The 25948-nt window shown below is 33.9% G+C and overlaps 1 protein-coding gene across 1 annotated transcript in view; it reads left to right on the forward strand.

The window, feature by feature from the left end:
* Positions 1–6537: 6537 nt before the first annotated feature.
* The window catches only part of LOC124542341, a 33625-nt gene continuing 14214 nt past the window's right edge, over positions 6538–25948 (forward strand). The window contains exon 1 of the mRNA XM_047120314.1: positions 6538–6598. Coding sequence (XP_046976270.1) covers positions 6596–6598 — 3 coding nt within the window. The 5' untranslated portion in view covers positions 6538–6595. The remainder of the gene's footprint in view (positions 6599–25948) is intronic.

Raw genomic sequence — 25948 nt, forward strand, 5'->3', positions numbered from 1 at the left:
CTACTGAGTTTCTTGCCGGTACTTCTCGATAGAATCTTCTTTCCGAACCGGTGGTAGCTTCACTTAATTGTTAAATGGCGATTCAAAAGTGCTTGTAAAAAGTAATTGAATAAAGTATATTTTGATTTTGATTTGATATTGTGGATATAGCTAGTCTTTTGGTATGTAATTCATGGCTATAAGAGTAGATACATACATACATACATATACATATATACATACAAATAGCATTATTACAGCCTCAAATCTCATTCATAATCACCCTTCTGCCCTTATCCCAATTTACTCAGGGTCAGTGCAGCATGTCTTCTTCCAAACTAATATTTGACGTCATCTCACAGCCAACTCTTTCCAGCCATATCATCTTTCACACAATCCTCAAATCTCACAATTACTGAAACATAATAAAGTTAGTTTTTAATTGTTAAGAAATTATTAAAATCGGTTCAGTAGTTTAAGAGTTTAGCGATAATAATAACAAATAATCTATTGTTTCCTCTCGATAATATCTATAAAAGAGTAACTACTGAGTTTCTTGCTGGTCTTTCTTAGAATCTACTTTCCGAACCGGTGGTAGCTTCACTTAATTGTAAAATGATGATTCAAAAGTGCTTGTAAAAGCCTACTTGAATAAAGTTTTTTTGATTTTGATTTTTAATATTATAAATGTGAAAGTAACTCTGTATGTCTGTCTGTCGCCCTTTCACGCCGAAACCACTGAACCGAATTTGATGAAATGTGGTATGAAGCAAACTTGAACTCCAAGCAACCAACTCCAAAAACGCGAGAGAATATTAGTTAGTATGTATATACGAGGTGAGTGGGTAGTTATTTACGCGTTTTACTAAAACGGAATGGAATTTGCAAATGGAAAGTTAAAATTATTTACAATTCAGATTTCTAAATTCCTAATAATTATATATTTCTAAAACCATATTATTGGCCATATATTATATAGATGATAAAAGCATGGAGTTAATACATGTTAACTTACAGGCAAGATAACACCACACATTATGAAACAAAGTCGCTTACCGCTGTCCATATGTATGCTGAGATCTTTAATATTACGTAACGGATTTTGCTGCAGTTTTTTTAATAGATAGTGTTGGAGTCGATAGCTAGGTGGAGAAGAATAAAAGAAAGTGGACTGTATAAAATGTTGTATTTCGCGATCAAAGTGCTTTAAGAGGCAGGTTTAAATCATTGTTTAGCCTTAATTTTTTTTAGAGAATTAATGGGATATTTGCTATTAATATAAATACGAATAAAGTATATTTTGATTTTGATTTTGTGCACATGCATTGCGATATAAACTTCTTAACTAGACCTGACAGAAACCGTAAGCTCTTTTACATTTCAAAAGTGACTCGAAGTGAGATACAAGAGCTTTGCTCTCATAAAAGCTTTCGTTAAGCATTCCAACTTTCAATATGATTTAATGTTTTTTTTTAATTCACTAAATGCTAGTGTGTTTGATGTTATATCTATATGGGCGCGTTATGAAATAATGATTAGTGTGTGTTTTTATGATGCGTGCGCACGGGGTATCATTATGTACCCTGTATACACATATGCATTTAGTAAAAAGCGGTTATTTTAATACAAACAGACAGTCCCATTTTATTATTAATACTGGACAACATCATATATGATCTGATCCCAATGTGAGTAGTTAAGGCACTTGTGTTGTGGAAAATCAGAAGTAACGACGGTACAAACACCCAGACCCATGACAACATACAAAACTGATGAACTTTTTCTACAACGATTCGGCCGGAAATCGAACCAGGTACATCGGAGTGGCGTACCCATGGAAACCGGTGTACACATTCGACCAAGGAGGTCGTTTTAGACAGATTATTATTATTTTGTTTTTATAAAAGACTATTTTTAAAACTCTATTTTATTGAATTTTGATACTTAAATAATACTAGAATAAAAATGATAGTAAGTAGATTATATATAACAGAATATTACACCTACTTTCAAGCAACGAACATACAATGCGATTCCTTTAATATATGTATATTAGCGTTTAAAAGGCATTAAATACTCCGCTGTGACATTTCCCCAGAGCAATGCGGACATCCTGGCCCCGTTACACGGTGATTCAGAACAGCTGCCTAATTGTGAACACTCACAGCTGGAAACGAACTTGTTGCTTTTACTTTACTTGAGAATAATTGCTTGTTCTTCCGGGTAGAATCTGAACTCCGAACCGGTTGTAGCTTCATTGTTAAATGACTATAAAAGTGCTTGTAAATGCCTATTTAAATAAAGTATATTTTGAGTTTGACCATGATAATATCCTGGTCGAATGACCGGTAAAAATCTCAGCAGTTTCTTTATAGCATTTTATTTACAAAGTTAGACAGCTAACGAAACGGACCTCTGATCTAAATTAACATTTGATTTTCATGCTTTTTAATAGATAGTGTGATTCTAGAGGTTTTTGTGTATAATACATCTAATATACTTACATATACATATAATAAAATTGGAGTGTCTGTTTGTAATATTAAGACAGCCATTGTTTACTCAATGCATATTTATGTATACACGGTATATATTCCAAAAAATACATTTTTAAAATTTTTTGTCGGTCTGTCTGTCTGTTTGTTCCAGCTAATCTCTGGAACGACTGGACCGATTTTAACGGGACTTTCACTGGCAGATAACTGATATAATAGGGAGTAACTTGGGCTGCAATAATAACGCGTACCAGGTCACGGGCACAGCTAGTGGACCATATAGTAAAGAAACACTGATAAACTGTGAACGTTGTAGGACATTCTGTAGTATTCAACCGACTTCAAAAAAGGAGGAGGTTTTCAATTCGACCCGTATGATTTTTTTCTATGTTTGTTACGCGATAACTCCGCCAATTATGAACCGATTTGAACAAATCTTTTTTCGGCGTATAGGTAATACCTCAAGAGTGGTACCATTTAAATTTAATAATAAAAAAACAACCCCCAAGGGTGGAAAATTGGGGATGAACTTTTTTATACGCTATATCTCCGCCGATTATAAACCAATTTCAACGATTATTGGGTCACAATCCCTTGTGACCTAATAATCGTCATTGTGTAGAGATCTTAATGAGTTCTAGAGTAGAACTCATTAAGATTTTAAGAGATTTGGAACTATACTTATGAGTTCAAACACGATATCTCCGTTTAACTTTAACTAAACTAATGTAACAAGGTGCTATGTATTTGTTAATCAAATTGCATTTAGTACGAGTAAGAATTCCTTTTAATTACAATCAACAATTCAGATTAACATAGTTCCGGAACGATACAATGCTCACTAGAAATTCATTTAGTTACGTCCTTCTATGTTTTATGTAGAAATGAGACATAAACATAAACTAAATAAATTACTAAAACAATATACATAATACTTATATCAGACGACGCAGCGCGTTTCGGAGAAGCCTTTAGTGTAGTTATAACTAGCATCAAACACCGGCTTCGCACGTGTGCAATGCTGATACTAAATATAGTACAGAATGTCTTAAAACGATTACAGCTATTGTTATTAGACAATGCAAAAAAAAATTATCAAAATCGGTCCACCCAGTAAAAAGTTATGAGGTAACAAACATAAAAAAAAAAAAAAATACAGACGAATTGATAACCTCCTCCTTTTTGAAGTCGGTTGAAAAGCAAACCGCTATGTCCCTGCGTTTCAAATTTGTAATATCTTCGAAAATAATAATTTAAATTACATGCTGTAAAGGGCCATATTGATATGTATGAAATGTAAAATGTATTTAAGGTACTTAATTAGATAAAGATTAATGCTTAATTGCTTATGATCTCTTCGAAAATAATCTATTATTTCTCGTATAAATTAAAGTACAAACATGATTATTGTGGATTATTTCTTAGGTGTACAATATTTTAGTAAATTACTTTGATCTATCTCGTAGGGTTTAGATAACGTTTTTAAAAAATCTAAAATTATCAGCGTTTCTCTACTATATTGTGCATGTATTATACATAAAAACCTTCCTCCTCGAATCATTCTATCTATTAGAAAAACCGCATCAGAATCCGTTGCGTATCAAAGATCTAAGCATACATAGGGGCAGACAGCGGTGAGCGACTTTGTTTGATACTATGTAATTATAATGATAACTAGCTACACTTTTCAGTTTTGCTCGTAGTTACCTATTGCAGTGTCAGGCGTGAATCTGATGTTATTTCGTTTAAATAAAAATCAATCTTTGCAAAAAAGTTATCTAATCTGTGGTTACAGCTGTAATATGACAGGAATTACGCAAAACGAACTGTCATTCGTGTATAATCTGTGTACCACAGATAATGAAAGTGAATATCTGAGGTCATGAGTTCATTTCATTGTTGAACTAGCGATCTGCCCCGGTATCACACGGATACTTAATACTTATTTATCATTATAATATGACCAAAAAAACAAACAAAAAAACATCGCGAGGAAACCTGCATCTGTCTAATTTCATAGAAATTCTGCCACATGTGTATTCCACCAACCCGCATTGGAACAGCGTGGTGGAATATGTTCCAAACCTTCTCCTCAAAAGGTTAGGAGGCCTAAGACCAGCAGTGGGAAATTTATAGACTGTTGTTATTGTTTTATTGTTGTTGTTGTCAAAATGATCCCGACCGTTCCCCATCTTCGTATCTGTAAAAAAAGGTATGAATGAATAAAAAAACGCAAAAACATACACCTGATAATGTTTGCAAAATATCAGCGGGGCGTTTAAGGCTTCGTATGAACATTATCATAATACCGGTACGAGGCTTATAAGTAATTATAAATTAAGAAACTAAAAATAAAATTTAAAGCCCCGTAAATTTAAGAAACTAAAAATAAAATTTTATTTTTCAGCCGTAATTCTGTCTGTTAACTCTTCCCGATTAAACTGCTGAACCGATTTTGATGATTTTTTTTTGTGACGATAGTTTGAGTCTCGTTACTTTTCGACAATCACAAGGGGGTAAAATGGAGAATGACGATTTATTGTATTATAAATAAAGTTCTATATATTTCGCACGGGTAGAAGCGCAGGATTAGCTACTTAATAATAATAATTAAAGTCGAGATGGCCTAGTGGTTAGAACGTGTGCATCTTAACTGATGATTGCGGGTTCAAACCCAGGCAAGCACCGCTGATTCATGTGCTTAATTTGTCTTTATAATTCATCTCGTGCTCTGCGCTGAAGAAAAACATCGTTAGGAAACCTGCATGTGATAAATTTCATAGAAATTCTGCCACATGTGTACTCCACCAACCCGCATTGGAACAGCGTGGATTATGTTCCAAACCTTCTCCTCAAAGGGAGAGGAGGCCTTTAGCCCAGCAGTGGGAATTTACAGGTCGTTGTTGTAAAGTCTACTTTCATATACAATCATAATTTGTCTCTTTATAATAAATATATTGTTATTGACTATAAATAACGCATTCTTTAATAGAAATTATGATAATATTAAAAAAAAAAACAGAAATAGATTTTATTCGTATTAAAAACTTAAAAACTATGCATTCCGAATTTGAGTGATTCGTTAAAATCTAGTCGCAAGAATTAATTAACCTAGATTTTGGCAAATGTCTAAAAACTCTGAAATGCTATCTTGTAATTTCTAAATTTATGTAGATCACTTTTTTCTTTAATTTTAAAACTTAAATTTTGTTTAATATATAATTACTATTACTTTTTAAAATAATCCCGCAATTTTGGAAATTTAAAATTAAAAAAAAAATGTCAAATTAATTGAAGCCCCAAAAAGTATCACCTTCGGTTAAATTGATAAAAAAAACAAATTCCTAAACATTTACGATGCCATAAAAAGTCGTGGTTGTCAAAACGATTGTATTTTTAAATAAAGAACACACAAATATGACGCAAGTGAAACTTGGACCGGTTATGTCAAAGCGCGTCCCAAATTCGAAATATTGAAATGGCCATAACTATCGCTTTCTGCTTTTCCATATTATGCAAATTCGCCAAATTCCAACCACACCAAAACTTATAAAAGAGAAAAGATATACATCCTGTTTTTGTATTTAATTTAAAAAATAAAAAATCAATTTTAAATGACGACGCGTAAAGCTCAGAACGCAATGGCGGGAAAATGGCTGGAAATTTCATTGAAAACAAAGTTCAAGATTTAATCAATACAAAATGAACTCTATCTTCATTCAAATAAAGTCTGATTTTGCTTAAGTGCTAGCGTAACTACAGGTTTCGTAGACACTGGTCACTATGAAAACAAAGTTATGTAATATTCATTCGCAAATTCAATCGTATTACTTATTCAATACAGTTTATTTTCCAATAACTGGTACAGCGACTACAGGTTTAAGCGACACACTGGCTCGATGTATGGGGAGGTGTAGCCCACTTTCTTCCGTTCATCTCAGTCTTGAAACACATCTCCATGACTTTGGACTGAAATGGGAATTTAAAAAAAAATAAAAATAAAAAGCGCGCGAGTGCTGTGACATTTGTGCTAGTTCTTTTTTTAAATTAAATTATTTGCTAGTTTTGTTTTTTAATTATTAAAGTGTTTTTGTGACTTTGGTGTGGATATATTTTTAAAGATGGTATGTTGCACAAGTTTTTTTTTATTTAATAATTATCTGTTTCAGGTAAATTTTGATAAAAAAATACAAGACTTTTTTTTAATCAATATATTATATAATATATTATAATTTTGGAGATTTTTATTAACGACAATTATTTTTTTATTACAATTATTAAAATATCAACTTGGAATTTTCAAGCACTGTATTCCATATAATATAATATGAAATGCAATATACAGAAACATTTCATCTGTTACTCATCAACTTTTTTGTTTTTAATCACAACTTTCTAGACGAAAACCCATACTATACAGCCAAGTAATTACTTTCTAAGTAAATCAACTTTTGAGTTATCTGTGCATCAAATATACAAAAAGTAAACAATAGTCTGTTTGACCTACATGACCTTGTTAATTTTCTACTTATTTTATAGTAACGAAAGTTTAAGAGGATGCATAATGGATTTCCTAAGCTCTTCCATTTATATATTATAAAAAAAGTTCTTAGTACTAAGCTGTATAATTATATCGTTACACAGTATCAAACAAAGTCGCTTACCGCTGTCTGTCCCTATGTATGCATAGATCTTTAATACGCAACTGATTTTGATGCGGTATTTTTATTAGATAGAGTGTGATTCGAGAGGTTTGTGTATATAATACATGGACAATATAGTAAAGAAACACTGATAATTTTAGAAGTATCTAATGTGTAGTCGTGAATAAACCGACGACTTTGACGGTTTGACGACCTCCGTGGTCGAGTGGTGTGGACACCGGTTTTTAAGGGTACGCCACTCCGAGGTCCCGGGTTCGATTCCCGGCCGAGTCGATATAGATTATCATTAGTTTTCTATGTTGTCTTAGGTCTGGGTGTTTGTGGTACCTTCGTTGCTTCTGATTTTCCATAACACAAGTGCTTTAGCTACTTACATTGGGATCAGAGTAATGTATGTGATGTTGTCTCATATTTAAAAAAAATTAAAAAAACAAATTCTGTACTATATTTAGTATCGGCATTACACACATGGCAAGCCGTGAGCCGCTAGTAATTATAAGGTAAAGTCCAACGATCTTCACAGCTTCTAGTGGAAACGGGCAAGAAATTTGCCTTTCACATGTCTTAGCGTAAAACGTAACTCGTAAAGTTCTTAACACTACAGGCACCAGAAGCGATCGTTAACGTTTCGTTACTTAATAAACGTTGCAATGTATTAATAGCAATAACTAAGTTTCTTGAATGTTCTTTAAGAATCCAATCTGCGAACTGATAAGAGCTTTATATTAGAACTTCCTGATTTTGCGGCATATCCGCGCGAAGTTTGGATTCAGACCCAGGCAAGCACCACTATATGTATGTGCATAATTCGTGTTTATAATTCATCTCATCCTCGACGGTGAATTAAAACGTTGTGAGGAAACCTGCATGTGTCTAATTTCATCGATATTCACCACATGTGCATTCCACCAACCCGCATTGGAACAGCGTGGAGGAATATGTCTCAAACTCTCCTTAATAGAAGAGAAGGCTTTAGAACAGCAAAGGGAAATTCACGGGCTGTTACTTGTTAATCTTACTTAAGAAATAATTGATTTCCATTACGCATTTCAACCCCCCTTTTCACACCCTCAAGGGATAAGTTCGTGATGATAAGCTGCTTTCGCATTTATAATATTATTAGGTTTAATCTTTTATAAGACATGTTTATGTGTTCGTACATCAATTAGCTTATTTAATCTCTTAACAAGCCTTTTTAATTTAGCAAGGTAACATGTTCAATCTTCCCCCCTCTTTTGGAGAAGGTTTAGAACTTTGGAACTTTCGAGTCGAGATGTCCCAGTGGTTAGAACGCGTGCATCTTAACCGATGATTGCGGGTTCAAACCCAGGCAGGCACCGCTGATTCATGTGCTTAATTTGTCTTTATAATTATCTCGTGCTCAGCGGTGAAGGAAAACAGCGTGAGGAAACCTGCATGTGACAAATTTCATAGAAATTCTGTGACATATGTATTCCACCAACCCGCATTGGAACAGCGTGGTGGAATATGTTCCAAAACCTTCTCCTCAAACGGAGGGGAGGCCTTTAGCCCAGTAGTGGGAATTTACAGGCTGTTGTTGTTGTTGTTGTTGGAACTTTATTCCGTCAAGTAACTTCTGTAGAGTTTTTTGGACAAATATGTGATGTCATTTCAGTAGAATTTTACTACAATACTTTGTTTTTTTTTAATGGGTACACTGGCAATGATCGTTTAGGGATGGTCACCACCGTCCTTAGACATTACTATTCTGACGTGTAAGCTACAGGCTATTTGACAGTGCAATTAACACTTTATTTTATCATAAAGTGTTAATTATTGTAATCAGTATATATCATGAGTTTAAAAATGGTTATTTATTTACGAAAGTTGAAAATGATAATTAATTTATTCAAAAATCCATAATAAAAATGCATTTTTTAAACGGTCGTCGGATGACACACAACGCTCCTGATTGGTTGGGTTTATGAAGACGTCACTTGCTTGTTAACCTCATTTGCCTGTATGTGGATTATATGTACCACGGATTGCAATACCGGCAAGTGACGTCACAGATATTGCAGCGCAATATTGGCCTAATAGCGTTTTCGTGCACTATTTAAATATGGAATTTGCAATTTTATATTTTTCGGCAAAATATGTACTAGAAATAAAAAAGCACTTTTACTGGGTTCCTTAACCTCTACTAAATAATATAAAATGAATTTTAAAAACCAGTCAAATAGCCTATTGTAAAGTGTCATTAAAATTCATTAAGAGTTATGCGTCAAAGAGTAACGAACATACACATAAATTTTCGCCTTTTTAATATTAGTATATATGTTATTTTTAATCTGTTGACTATTAGCTAAGCTTTCGTAACAGATAACAACTACTATTAATAAAAAAAAGCGTATATAATATTATTCTGTTTAACTATAACCATAAACCGTTAATTTTAGTAACACTTATTGTTCACATGTAAATTTATGTAAACGCAAAGTGAAGTGAAAGTGTTCTAGTGTGACTTGTTAGTGTAAGGGGGTTATGAGTAATGCATGGACTTATTTTAGGGTTCCGTATGTCGTATATTAAATAATTTGATGTTTAATTTTGGACGTCAATCAGACGCGTCAGTTAAATTAAGATTCATCAAATAAATATGGATTTAAATAAACGCAACATCGTATTATTATCTTTATATGTACATTACATCATTACATGGTATAAAACAAAGTAGCTTACCGCTGTCTGTCCCTATGTATGCTTAGATCTTTGATACGCAACGGATTTTGATGCAGTTTTTTAAAAGATAGACTGATTCATGAGGAAGATTTTTTTATGTATAATACATGCATATTATACCAGAGAAAAGCCGTTGAAATCAGCAAAATTCTTTAAAAGAGTCTTTTAGTATTTAGTGTTACAGTATAACAAAAAAACTACTTTTGTGTTTGTTTATGGATCAATATTATTTAAGTTATCAAGAACAAAATTGGACACAATGAAAAACGTAAAATACATACAATATTAATCGTACGGAACCCTCTTACCGCGACTCAAAACACCTTTGACGGGTTTTTATTTTAATTTATTTTAAGTAGGCAGATAGTTCCATCACTACAAGAACTTGACACCTGCCTGTTAATACACCTTGAGTGAGTATCTTACCAATTAAAATACTTTTTTATTTATTACAAGCTGTGCCCGCAAACTTGTACGCCTTTGAATTTAACAAAAAAAAAATTTAGCCTAAGTTACTCCCTATTATATCACTTATCTACCAGTGAAAGTCCCGTCAAAATCGGTCCAGCCGTTACAGAGATTACTCGGAACAAACAGACGGACAAAAATTGTAAAAAATGTTATTTTGGTATTTGCACCGTGTATACATACATATGCATTGAGTAAAAAAGGGCTATCTTAATATTACAAACATACACTCCAATTTATTATATATATAGATAACATAACACTAAACCACGAATATAAGAGAAACACGTTTCCAGAAATTATTATCCCACCAAATGATGATGTTGATTTCTAACGACGTAATAATTTGAATAGGACTTGGTTTCTATGAGATCTCAAAACTTTTTACGATGGAAGGAATGCATCGAGAGGCTTGGCATTTTTTTACATTTAATGTTTTTGGCCGGGGGTCTTCCTCATCTAGCTATGCCTTAATACTAATATGCCAACCTTGGACCTAAGATGTCAACTTGTGACTTTCAATGCGTTAAGCAATACAACGGCGTACGAATGATAAATTACGTCAACAATTGAATTTGACGAGACAATGACGATCACACTTCCTCTTGAGATGTCGAAATGGCAAACAAATGGAAAAAAACGTAAACAAAATTAAAGTAATTTGTCTCCAACAAACTACAATTCTAACTGAACTAATGTATAATGTTTGATCTTTACATAGTATAAAACAAATTCGCTTTTTCTGTCCCCATGTCCCTTTGTACGCTTAAATCTTTAAAACTACGCAACGGATTTGGATGCGGCTTTTATTAATAGATAGTGTAATTCAAGAGGAAAGTTTGTGTATATAATACATGAACAATATAGTAAATAAACACTGATAGTTTTAGAAGTTTGCAATGTGATGTCGTAAATAAACAAATTCTGAAGTATATTTAGTATCAGTATTACCCGTGCGAAGTAGGGGGGGGGGGGTCTCTTTGATTATAAATCAAAGGTTTCATCATTTTGATGACTGATTTCCAGTTTACAATGAAATCAAAACAAAAAACTGCCATAGGCCAAATTTCTTAAACATATCATTACATACTCGTAGTATAAAAAAGTCGCTTACCGCTGTCTGTCCCTATGTATGCTTAGATCTTTGAAACTACGCAACGGATTTAGAAGCGGTTTTTTAATAGATAGAGTGATTCGAGAGGAATGTTTTTGTATATAATACATGGATAATATAGTAAAGAAGCGCTGACAATTTAGACATTCTCTACTATATTTAGTATCAGCATTGCAGTCGTGCGAAGCCGTGTAGGGTCGCTAGTTGAAAATAATTGTAGTAGTTTTGTGAACGATAGTACCTAGGCTAAAGAGATTGATTTTCTGGAGTCAAATCCCAGGTATTACGAAGTGATCAAATCCAACCATAAGAAGATATTTGTGAGATGATTAGCTTAAGATCGAACCCGCGACATTTTACGCTTGGTTTGTAACCATTGCGCTATCGACACTAGCGAGCGATAATAATGGCTTTACAAAAAGTAAAGTAACAGCCTATAAATTTCCCACTGCTGGGCTAAGACCTCCTCTCCCATTGAGAATAGGGGTTGAAACATATCACGCTATTCCAATGTTGGTGGTATGCACATGTGACAGAATTTCAACGAAATTAGACACATGCAGGTTTCCTCACGATGTTTTATTTCACCGCCGAGCAGGAGATGAATTATAAAGACATATTAAGCACATATATATTTCTAGTGGTCTTAGTCTGGGTTTGAACCCGCATTCATCGGTTAAGATGCACGCGTTCCAACCACTGGGCCATCTCAGCTCTTACAAATGACCGCGTGGAATTGTGACAGGAAGGCTGCTTTGCTTTACACGAGAAATGAGTTCTTCCTGACATCGTTGCAGGCGGAGTCAAGGTGAACATATACATACTAGCTGTGCCCGCAATCTTGTACGCTTTTGAATTTAACAATATATTATTGTACTAAGTTACTCCTTATTATATCTGCTATCTGTCAGTGAAAGTCCCGTCAAAATCGGTATAGCCGTTCCCGAGATTAGCCGGAACGTATAGATAGATAGACAAAAATTTAAAAAAATGTTATTTTGTTATATACAAAATTCGTTAGATTATAATCTGACGTGATAGATTGTAATCTAACGAAATATTGTGAACCGTGAAATTGTTTGTAATCTATCGAAGTTAAACTGTTAGATTACAATCTATCTAAGCTCTTACCTTCCCAGATGTAGGTTCGTCAGGTAGGTAGAGTAGGAGCTTTTGGTATAACAACATAATCTTCAAAATAATAATAAGTTTAATAATTATAGTTTTTATAATTATTAAAACCCGCTGAGGTTTTCTTTCGCTGTTTCTTCTCAGAGTATATTCTTTTCCGGACCGGTATACTTTAACACTCAACAAATGTATAAAGTTTTGGGGAAAGAGTAACTACTGAGTTTCTTGTCGATTTTCGACCTAATATAATTTACGGAATCATTGTCAATTTACATTTAATTCCATAAGTTAAAAATTTGAGATTGATAATTTCTTTTGAGAACCGCAGAGAAAGTAATGTCTTGGTATCGCCACGCAAACCCAGTGGAGTGCTGCCTTAAGGAAAACGTTTGTTGGCTTGGAGAGATCGTCCGCACCGATTATATACTATGATTGATTATAATATATGTATTTAAGAACATATCGTTTGTGGTGAAAGCTTCGAGAGTCGCTTTTATGAAATATATTCCTATATTATGTCATCGAGTAATTTCTAAAAAGTTGTGACTACTTTCAAATTTATCTATACATATAATAAAATTGGATTGTCTGTTTGTTATATTGATATAAACGCTTTTTTTAAATACATAGGTATACATGGTATCAAAGTCAAACTCAAATTGCTTTATTCAATATAGAAGCATTACACTTTCTTATTGATGGTCAATTGAAACACTACCACCGGTTCGGAAAAGAAAATACCCTGACCTGAGAAGAACCGACGGAAGAAACTCAGCGGGCTTTTTTGTCTCATGTATTATATAAACAGTTTAATATGAAATGAAATAGCCAGGAGGCGATCGTTTTATTCCCAAGGTGTGCTATCGATCATAAACTCATTAATTGTATAATAACCTCTCGCATACAAGCGTTCCTTAATAAATTTTTTTAATTTGTATATATCCCATATATATTTTTTTATTAAACTTTTTGTCTGTTTGTTCCGGCTAATCTCTGAAATGGTTGGATCGATTTCGACGTTACTTTCACTAGCAAAGAGCTGATGTAATAAGGATCACACTTAAGATACTTTTATTTTTAGAATTATCAATAAAATTTCAAACCAATTTAAATTAATACGAAGTCGCGCGAACAGCTAGTTAAAAAAAAAACAGTTGATTAATACAACATTATTCAACACTATTTTATATGCAATTCAATTTTAAATCCAAATTGCCAGTGAAACTGAGTTTTATCCACTAATTAATATAATTAATTAAAAACAATTTAATCCGTCTACGAATTAAGAATGGAATATTCTTGAAACCTCAACACGCACAGATTATACAAGATGTCGACCGTTGATATTGCGTTCATTTAACACTAAAATTGTTTATTTGCTTTTTAACCAACTTCAAAAAAGAGTAGGTTATCAATTCGTCTGTTTTTTTTTTCTTCTCTGACACCGGCTCCAAATATAACAATAACTATAACTACGTTATATAATCGTAAATCGACTTTTAAGTTTTAAGTAGTTTTAATAATTAAGTAGTCTAATATTTTTCATTTCATTTTACTTGGGTGGACTCTAAAAATATGTTGAATACGTAAATATTTTTATTACTTTTTAGTGCATATTCATTTGTTTTAAAATAGTGTTTTATTTGAAGTCGGTTTTTCTTTTTGATACATTTTTTATTTATTCTTTTTGATATCTTTTTTTATTTAACTTTACACTTTGTCTTGAAATTAGAATGAATGTGAATTATAAACAATTTATATAAGAACTAGTTGTTGCCCACAGCTTCGCTCATGTTTTAGGGGATGGTGACACGTGTTAGGTTAAAAGTAACCTATGCTACCTTGGAGTTCAAGTTTAGTTCATTGGTTTGGTAGTGAAAGAGCATCATACAGAGTTACTTTCACATTAATAATATTAGGTACAGATTAAACCAACTTCAAAATTAGAATCAGTGAAAAAAATATGAAAAATATATATCTATGAAACTCCTGGACCGATTTTAATGAAACTTACACTATTCCCTAAGTTGAAGTGTAACTTACTTAAAATAAAGATGATGATCTCAACGGATTTCAGTTTTCAAGAATTGTGAACAAACGTACACTTAAGAAATTAAGAACACGCGCTTGGAAGCCGAAATGGCTCATCATACATACACATATAATTCAATTGTAACAACGTTACATACATACGCGTCGAACTGATAACCTCCTACTTTTAAAGTCGGTTAAAGAACGCGTTTATAAATGCTGCTTGAAAAAGCTTTCAATTGGAGTTGACGATTATATTCGTCAGAATTTAGCAATTAATAAAAATACACGGCATTTTTTTATATATTGTATATTATTTGACGACCTCCGTGGTTAAATAGTACACTGGTTTCCATGGGTACGCCACGCCGAGGTCCCGGGTACGATTCCCGGCCGAGTCGATGTAGAACTAGTTCATTACTTTTCTACGTTGTCGTTGCTCTGGGTGTGCGTGGTACCGTCGTTACTTTTGATTATCCATTTTTTTTTACAAATAATTTAAATTTATGAAACGGCAAAGTTAAAAATGTCCGTGGAATTTTAGTATAGAATAATCACTAATACACTTAAACCTTCACTGAGCGGCAAGTTGATCGTGAGATTTTTAAATCACATGCAAATTTAAGCCGTGCTAACTTATTAATAAGATGTACTTTCGCGACACGTGTTCGAGATATTTTTGAAAGGCCTAAAAGAAAGTAAGTGCATTATGTAAAACGTCGCACTGTGTTTAATTGACCTTACGCAAGATAAACTCTATTCAAGAAGGCTTTTATTTGCACTTTCAAAACTCTATTTTGAACAGGTTTTAGAATCTATTGATGTGTTTGCCATTGGTAAAGTTTTAAATTACCGCGCAAGCAAAACCGCGGGAATAATTGCTATAGTAACTCTGTTTTTTTCACGACCAAACATCCGAATTTTAATAATATCGATAGTATTGGCTCACAGATTTTAATAAAAAAGGAGGTTCTCAGTAAGATTGTTTGTATGTATGTTTGTCCGCGATTATCTCGCGTTTGGCTAAAGCTATTTGGATGCGGTTTTCAGAAAAGTATATGTTACATTCAGGAGGTTTTAGTGAATTAATCGACTCGAAAAAATCGTTCTTAGTTTGACCTATAATTATCTTTACATAGTATAAAACAAAGTCACTTTTTCTGTCCCTATGTCCCTTTGTACGCTTAAATCTTTAGAACTAAGCAACGGATTTTGATGCGGTTTTTTTTAATAGATAGAGTGTTTCGAGAGGATGGTTTTTATATATAATACATGGACAATATAGTAACGAAACACTGATAATTTTAAAAGTTTTTAATGTGATGTCGTAAACTCCTCGCTGGCTGACCCCTACTAGATAGATCAAAATAATGTACTACAGAATTGTACATCTCAAAAATATCTACAAAAAAGTCGGCGATGGTATATGCCTATCTCTTAAAGATAACCAATAATAAACATTTTTATTTATTTTTTTACGAGAAAAAGTGGCTTATTTTCGAAGCGATTTTAAGCAATATAGCATTAATGCTTATCCAATTAGGTACCGTAAATAAATTGTGCATTCAATATATATCAATACGGCCCTCTACAGCATGTAATTTAAGTGAAAATTTTCGAAGATATTACAGTTTTAAAACACAGGGACATAGCGGTTTGTATTTCCTAATGAATGAAAACAGTGTATATTGTGTACCTATTTGTTATCACCATAGTATGAGTGAGTGAGTGATTTAAAGAGAATGATTTTGTATATGTAATACGTGGACAATACAGAAAATAAGCACTGACAATTTTAGAGGTTTTTAATGTGATGTCGTCAATAAACAAATTCTGTAGTATATTTAGTCTTAGCATTGCACCCGTGCGAAGCCGGCGCGGGGCGCTAGTTATAATATAATCGGAACGAAATCGCTCAAAACATTCAAAGTATTAGAATAAGCGATTAAAAAAACAACTCTCTATATTGATAGATCGAATTTTTACGAATGACTGTTAGCAAAATTTCTCTAAAGATCATTTTTTAATCTTACTTTCTCTTGTATACGTTTTCTATTTTTTTTTACATTATTAATGTATTTAAATTGAACATATATATGTGTATATCATTAATATATTATAAAGCAGTCAGATATCTCTTTATGGTATGAAACAAAGTTGCTTTCCGTCTTTACGCTTATATCTTTTAAAATACTCAACAGATTTTAATGCAGTTTCAATCAATAAAACGAATGAGTGATGATTATAGCAGGGAAAAGCCGAAAATTTTAAATTTTGTTGTCGGTAGTAAATAAGGAATTTTCTTTTTACTTAGATGCAATATCCGTGTAAATCTGAGATGGGTATGTTAGCTTAAGACATAAATAAAAAATTAAATTAAAAATTTGAGAAACCCCCCCCCCCAAAAAACATAAGCTACCTTTAAAAAGTAAAAAATAATAAAAGAAAATTAATCCTAAAGCACCCATATGTATAAGTATGTATTAATATTATAAAAAAAACTTTGCGTTGGGGGACCGCTCCTAATGAATTAGTGTCACATGCTTACCTATCTCATCTTTCATGTTTGTTGCTTAGATTAGTCATTTTTAATTTTGGTTAATAGTTAGTAATTTAGGTCCCCCAACGCGAAGTTTTTTTTTTTTGATTTCTAAGCTCCAAGTGCTTATTTTTTAATCCATCTAGTGCTCAGATTAGGATAACATCATGATATATAATAGTATTTAAATGACGTAACTCTGTATCACAAATATTGGAATAGAGTAACTACGGAGTTTCTCTAAAAAAGGTTTTATGAAGGAACGTTTTTGTACATAATACATGGACACAATAGTAAAGAAACGCTGACATTTTTAGATGTCGTTAATAAACAAATTCTGTAGTATATTTAGTATCAGTATTGCACCCATGCGACGCCGGGGCGGATCGCTAGTAATGTATTTTTTCGTTTTGAATACTTTGAAAACCAATAAGTTTGACGTGCCTGTGTAAATGTGTATGTGTCTGTCTGTGGCATCGTAGCTCCCATACGAATGATCCGATTTCAATGCGGTTTGTTTTGTTTGAAGTTATATCAGTCGAGAGTGTTCTGAGCTATGTTTGGTGGAAATCGGTTCAGGTCTTCAAGGTCATCAGGTCGTTTGTTAGGTGTGATAGGAATGTTACACAATCAGCTTGCTTGCAAGCATACTCGTATGTGGGATCTGACATTTGAAATACTAATGTCTTCTGGAACCACTGAGCTGGTCTGCTGTTAGGGCTCGAAGATAAGAGACGTAACCTTGGACTGACTTTTAGTAAACCCATCGCCTTTTGGCTCATTGAATTTGTCTTCTTTGGTTTGGGTTTTTTTAATTTTTAATTCAATTTATTGAAGTATGCATGCATAAGTTTTAGCAGAATTTAATTTTCTAAACAGTCACGAGAAAACATTAGTTAAATTATTAACGTTCTCTTTCGTTTAAACAGAACCTCTCTCTTATAGTGATGAATGTTATTTATCTTTTACGGTTCTATGACCAGTTTTAAAAAGTTTTTTGCGTCAAAACTACATCGCGTGTCAGAATCGTTCAAGCCAAACGATAAGAAATGTATTTTCTAACAATTGTCATCATCTCACTTGGTGGTAGGGCTTTGTGCAAGCCCGCCTGGGTAGGTACCACCGACTCATCAGATATTCTACCGCCAAACAACGGTGAGTGAGCCAGTGTAACAACAGGCACAAGGGACATAACATCTTAGTTGCTTCATAGATCTAGTGGCTAGATAGAAGTCTGTGGATCAGACCAATGAAAAGTTATTTAGTAGGTAGTCCTCTTGAAAAAAATCAAAATCATCCACAAATGCTAATACTAATGCAAGTTATTCTTCCGCCCAAATAACAGTACTCAGTATTGTTGTGTTCCGGTTTAAAGGGTGAGTGAGCCAGTGTAATCGCGGGCACAAGGGACATAACATCTTAGTTCCCAAGGTTGATGGCGCATTGACAATGTAAGGAATAGTTAATATTTCTTACAGGGTCATTGTCTATGGGTGATGGTGACCACTTACCATCAGGTGGCCCATATGCTCGTCCGCCAACCTATCCCATAAAAAAAATCTCGGATTAGATTCTGTAACTCGCTCTGTCTATTGCTGAGAATCGTATGAAAATCTTGTTATTATTTTTAACGCAAATAATGGATGTTTTATTTATTGTTTTGTATGATGTATGAGAGAATGTATGCTTCTTAATGAGAAATAAAGATTTCTAACCACAAATCTATTGGTATTTTTTGGGTTTATCGCGATCAAAGGTTTAGCGTTGATGGCCGCGTGGTTAGAACGCGTGCATCTTAACCGATGATTTCGGGTTCAAACCCAGGCAAGCAGCACTGAATATTCATGTGCTTCATTTATGTTTATAATTCATATAGAGGTCGGCGGTGAAGGAGCGTAGGGAAACCAGAATGTATCTAATTTCAAAAGAAATTCTACCACATCTGTATTCCACCAAACCGTTATCTTCCCAAAGCTCATCACAATATTTTTCTTCACGAGATCTACAAACACGATTCAAGCACATGAAAATTCACCCCTTATTATGACATATAAATCAATTACTAATTCATTGTTTTTTTTTAGTTAACTAGCTTTAAAATCAGCGGGCTTCGCTCACGATCGCGTAGAATATGAATATATTTACAAACTTACTAAAAATATAATGTTAATGATTGATATACAAAGAGGTTTTACTTCTTGGAAAGAGAAAGAGGTAAGACCTCTTTGTTTTCAAAAATATTGACTTTATTATGTTGCTTCTCGGGCTCTAGACTATTTGTATACCAGGAATATCAATCAATACTGTAATTTATTACATTTATATCTGGTTTACTGTATTTGTTAGTTAACTAGCTGTTACCTACTTTGCTCGCGTAGAATAATAAATAAATAATAAATATGAGACATCATCACATACATTACTCTGATACCAATGTAAGTAGCTGAAGCACTTGTGTTATGGAAAATCTGAAGTAACGACGGTACAAACACCCAGACCCATGACAACATAGTAAACTAATGATAATCTACATTGACTCGGCCGGGAATCGAACCCGTGACCTCGGAGTCGCGTACCCATGAAAACCGGCGTACACACCACTCGACCACGGAGGTCGTCAAATAGAATAGAATATAGAATATGAATATATTTACAAATTAACATCAAATATGCCGTCGACGATTGGTATACAGAAAGGTCTTTCCTCTTAGAAAGAGAAAGAGACGGTCCAGTAGTATTGGCGTGAAATCGAGACAGACATACAGATTTACTTTCGCATTTATAATATTAGTATGGATTATTAATGGTTTTGAAACACAACATGCGTGAAATGGTATTTAACTGCATGTGAAAAACAGTATAATTGCATTCAAATGGCACGAACGCGGTATCATATGTCAGTCACGATCAATCAAGGAATTTGGACACGCTTTTAGTAAATTGAATCACGTGAATCCGATTCCAGAACTTGAGGTCAAAGTCAGTCAAACAATTTGCTTCGGATTGGTGGCTTTTTAGGCGTTTTTCTTATTGTTATGCTTTGTACAAGCCCTGGGAAGATATCACCAACTCATATTCTACCGCCAAAAAATAGGACTTAGTATTGTCGTGTTCCAGATTAAAGGACGAGTGAGCAAGTGTAACTACAGGCACAGGGGAAATAACATCATAGTTCCCAAGGTTGGTGGCGTATTAGCCATTGGCCAAAAAAGGCGTACCCAAATGTAGCTTTGTATAAACTCACCTAAAGATGAGGTGTACCCCAGGGTGGCATTCTATATCCTATCTTCTCTGTGTTCATCACCATGCTTATGTTTTTATTTAAGCTCTTACCAGTTTTAACCTGATGTATCTAAGTTATGTAGAGTAGATGACGCTATCATTATCTATAGAACCAATTAATCTAGAAAGTTCGAGAAACAGACCAATGAATGTCAATAAGTAATTTGTTCAAGGAATTGATTAATCCTTAGTGGCTGTCATTTTTGATGGATTTGTGATATCTTTCAAAAGTGATGTAATGGATATTGGTGGATTTTGAATATCATTGGTACTTTTATAAATATTAACCATCCTTAATACCGCAAATATTCCAACTGACAGTTCAAAAGCCTGTCTGAATAAAGTATATTTTGATTTTGATTGCTGTCTTCTTTACCACTATCTGCAAATCTTCTTTGACCTCGGCGTACTCTCATATTACCTATATTATATAACGCAGATATATTATCAAACTATGAATCTCTCCGACATACCTTAGATCATCTAATGTTCAACGAAGCTTCAACCTTCATTAATGCGATCATGTTTCTTCCTCTTTAGAGATGGCTTCCGACTTATTAGCGTAGCTTTTATGTAATACTAGCGACCCTCCCTCTTCAAATATACCTCATAATAACTTTATATAATAAATAATAAATATTGAACAACTTCACATACATCACTCTGATCCCAATGTAAGTAGCTAAAGCACTTGTGTTATGGAAAATCAGAAATAACTATACCACAAACACCCAGACCCAAGACAATATAGAAAACTGATAAACCTTCTACATCGACTCAGCCGGGAATCGAACACGGGACCTCAGAGTGGCGTACCCATGAAAATTGGAATACACACCACTTGACCATGGAGGTCGTCGGTTATATACATAGTTCACAGCTTTTTTGTCATTGGACAATACAAACCGCTATGTCCCGGTATTTTAAATCTGTAATATCTTCGAAAATATTAATTTAAATTACATACTATAATTTACTTTGTATTGTGTTTAAGGCACAATATATTTAAGGTCCTTAAATAGATAAGGATTAATGATGTATTGCTTAAAATCACATCGTAAATAAGCCATTATTTCTAGTAAAAGTAAAGATTAAACATGCTTATTGTGGGTTATCCCTAAGAGATAATATACAAAGAATAAACAGATGAAAGCTTATTTCAAACTAGTAGTTGCCCGCTGTTTCGCTCGAGTTTTAGGGTTTTGGTTGTCATGTGACGGACAAAAAAGTATCCTAAGTCCTTTTTGAGTTGAAGTTTGCTTTATACAAAATTTCCTCAAATTTGGTTTAGCCGTTCCAGAGACTAACCAGAACAGAAAGACAGACAAAATTGTAAAAAATGATATTTTGGCATATGTACCGTGTATATGATATAAATAAATAAAAAGCATGAATAAATAAAATAAAAAAATAAAAAATATAACGTAGTTATAGTTATTACTGAACTTGGAGCCGGTATCCTCCTCCTCCTTTTTGAAGTCGGTTGAAAAGGTACATATGTTGGTACAAATGTTACACCATAACTTTCAGTAGTAAATGCGGTGAATTATAATAAAACTGGTAACCCGCCCCGGTTTCGCATGGGTGAATGACATCACAAAAGAAACTTCTAAAATTATCCATGTATTATGTACAAAAAACTTCCTCTCGATTACCCTATCTATTAAAAAATCCGCATCGAAATCCGTTGCGTAGTTTTTCGTAAGATTTAAGCATAGGTACTCATACATATAGGGACAGAAAAAGCGACTTTGTTTTATACTATGTAATGATGTTTATAGACATACTGTATACAGAATACAGTTTACAATATGTTAAGATTATATTACACAATCTACGTAGAGATTTTCATATTTGATACACTTTCAAATTCGTCTTAAAGAGGTCATTGATCTCCGTAGCAGGTAAGCGTTGAATCTTGGACTTGTAATGCGTCCGAACAAATGATAACACTTGAGCCGTTTCATTTAAATGTTTGAATTAAACTTGTATGTGTCATCATTATCTATACATATAATAAAATTGGAGTGTCTGTTTGTAATATTACAATAGCCCTTCTTTACTCGATGCATATATATGTATACACGGTACATATACCAAAATAACACTTTTTAAAATTTTTGTTTGTCTATTTGTTTGTGCCGGCTAATGTCTGGAACGGCTGGATCGATTTTGACGGGACTTTCACTGATAGACAATTGATATAACAGGGAGTAACTTAGTCTAGAATATATATTTTTTGTTAAATTCAAACGCTTACTAGTTCGCGGGCACAGCTAGAACATAATATATAAATAAGGCATATTACTCAATACAAGATCTTATTAAAGACAAAAAAACGCGGGTACTTAGTATTTGTTACTTGAGTTTCTTGCCGGTTCTCGGTAGAATCTACATTCCGAATCGGTTGTAGCTTCACTTGATACATTACGATTCAAAGTGCTTTTAAAAGCCTACTTGAATATAGTATATTTGAATCTACAAAGTCTAGGTTAAGATCAAGCTTCCTACCACTGTGTTTTATCATCTCAATAAGTCAATAGGTCAATGGCCCCGCTCCCACCGTCTATTGAGGGTTCTGACGACTCACATCTCATAACTTAAAACACTAATAGAATAATGAAACGTCAACAAGAAAGTCACTCAAACCGGTACTAGAATAGTGACACTGAGTTGTTCCTTATCAATGAAGGTCGATATGGTGCCTTTATGGCGTACCATAGAGAAGACGAGATGGCCCAGTGGTTAGAACGCGTGCATCTGAACCGATGATTGTGGGTTCAAACCCAGGCAAGCACCGCTGATTCATGTGCTTAATTTGTCTTTATAATTCATCTCGTGCTCAGCGGTGAAGGAAAACATCGTGAGGAAACCTGCATGTGACAAATATCATAGAAATTCTGCCACATGTGTATTCCACCAACCCGCATTGAAACAACGTGGTGGAATATGTTCCACACCTTCTCCTCAAAGGGAGAGGAGGCCTTTAGCCCAGCGGTGGGAATTTACAGGCTGTTGTTGTTGTCATTGTTGTTGTTGTATAGAGAAGACAGCATGGCAAATGTATATAAAAACGCATGGTATTTTTTTTTTTTAATACGGTATATTATAAAGCATATATATAAAAGCCCAATCACTTTAAATAATAAATAAATATGAGACAAAAGCACATACATTACTCTGATCCCAATGTAAGTAGCTAAAGCACTTGTGTTATGGAAAATCAGAAGCAACGACGGTACCACAAACACCCAGACCCAAGATAACGTAGAAAACTAATAATAAACTACATCGACTCAGCCGGGAATCGAACCCAGGACCTCGAAATGGCGTACCCATGAAAACCGGTGTACACACCACTCGACCACGGAGGTCGTCAAGTAATCAAATATAATATCAATATCGTTTGAAGAAGGCCGATGGAGCAGATGAGTCTCGAGAGGTGACCAACGGACTGGAGGACGCAGTGTGGGTAGGCCACACAAGGTGGTCCTACGACCCGGTGAAGGTCACGGGAAGCCGCTGGTTGCGAGCTGCACAAGACTGACCAGTCTTGTGGCGTGGCTGTGGCGATCTTTGGGGGAGGCCTAAGTCCAGGAGTGGACGTTCCTTAGCTGACATGATGATCATGATGATATCAATAACAATAATAAACCAATGCGTTGAATTTAGGTTTTTTTGATTAACATAAGAATTAATAACATTAAATGCTTAAAGATATACAAATATGAACTAAAACTAGTTACTGTATAAATCTTGACCGCGTGCAATGGTGGCAAGAATGCTAGCATTTCCCCGTTGATTCGCAATTCCGATCCTCTAGGCGAACGAACCAGCCCTCCTGTCACAAGTGGAGGCAATGAGGCGAGGTGTTATACTTTTGATTAAATGATTAAAATTTAAATTATGCGTTGAATGGGTGGTTATTTTAAGATGAACACGAATGCGTTACTCTATACGTGTATTCTCATGTCAGCGACTTTTTTACTGAGTTTCTTGCCGGTTCTTCTCGGTAGAATCTACTTTCCGAACCGGTGGTAGCTTCACTTAATTGTTAAATGACGATTCAAAAGTTCTTGTAAAAGCCCACTTGAATAAAGTTTACTTTGATTTTGATTTTGTTTTTGTTTTGAGAATAAATGTCTATAAACCTACATATATATACTAGCTGTGCACGTGACCTTTTACGCGTTTGAATTTAACAAAAAAAAAAAGTTGTAGCCTAAGTTACTCCTTATTATATCAGCTATCTGCCAAAGACCCATCAAAATCTGTCCAGCCGTTCCCGAGATTATCCGTAACAAACAGACAGGCAGATAAAAATTGTTAAAAGTTAATGCGCAACGCGTTTTACCAACGAGATCAAAAAAGAGGTACATGATTATACCGGTCATTAAGTTCAATGGTGAGATGAAGTTTGTACAAGCGTGTTTGAGAACTGCGCGTCAAAAAACATTTCTACAAACACTTTTAGCCGACTTTCTTACTTTTCAATTATTGTATTGTCAGAGTAAGAAAACCTTCGTCAGTTTTCAAATTCCTTTATCAAGTCTTAAACTCTTAGTAACTTTTGATTCTAAACACCAATCATTGCGACGCAATATGTCATTCTCGATCGCTAAGCAGATTATCGGTCACACTGAGCACACGGAAATAGATCTTAAGGTGACGAACCTTTTCTTACTCCGACTGTATATTATTTGATGATCTCATGCGTAAAAGGAAATTACTGTGAATCTGAATTGACATTGTATATTTAAACGTTGAAAAAGACTAACTCCTGAGTTTCTTGACGATTACTATTCGATACAAGATTTTATAGATGATAAAAAGCGTGGAGTTAATACCTGTTGACTTCCAAGCAGGATATATTTATTTAAATAATTTTATTTAACTAACATGCCTTTGTATTTTTGAAATGTTAAAAAAGAGTAACTACTGAGTTTCTTGCCGGTTCTTCTCGGTAGAATTTACTTTCCGAACCGGTGGTAGCTTCACTTAATTGTAAAATAACGTTTCAAAAGTGCTTGTAAAAGCCTACTTAATAAAGTTTATTTTGATTTGATTTGATTTGGTTATTCTCGGTAGAATCTACATTCCGAATCGGTAGCTTCACTTAATATAGTTGATGAATGACGACTCAAAAGTGCTTGTAAAAGCCTACTTGAATAAAGTATATTTACACTTGTCAAGTGAAGATCTGACACAATATGTCAAAATCAAAAGTCAAAATTGAAATAGGCACATATAGGCTTTTTAATTGTCATGTAACAGTCTCAAATTAAATGCAAATCTACCACCAGTTCAGAAAGAAGATTCGGAATATTAAATATTAACCTCGTGAACCAATTTAATAGTCGACTTGAAAAAAATATATTTAATTTCAATCATAGATAACATAGAGCCATTTTACGTAGAGTACGACACAACTTAGATGTGACATCGGCTAAATTCGTAAAACCGATCACATCCGAATTCAATACGCCATCCCAAATTATCAATATCTATTTCTCATGAGAATATGATCTTTACACAAACGTAA

This window comes from Vanessa cardui, chromosome 30, assembly GCF_905220365.1.
Source record: "Vanessa cardui chromosome 30, ilVanCard2.1, whole genome shotgun sequence".
NCBI classification, from domain to species: domain Eukaryota; kingdom Metazoa; phylum Arthropoda; class Insecta; order Lepidoptera; family Nymphalidae; genus Vanessa; species Vanessa cardui.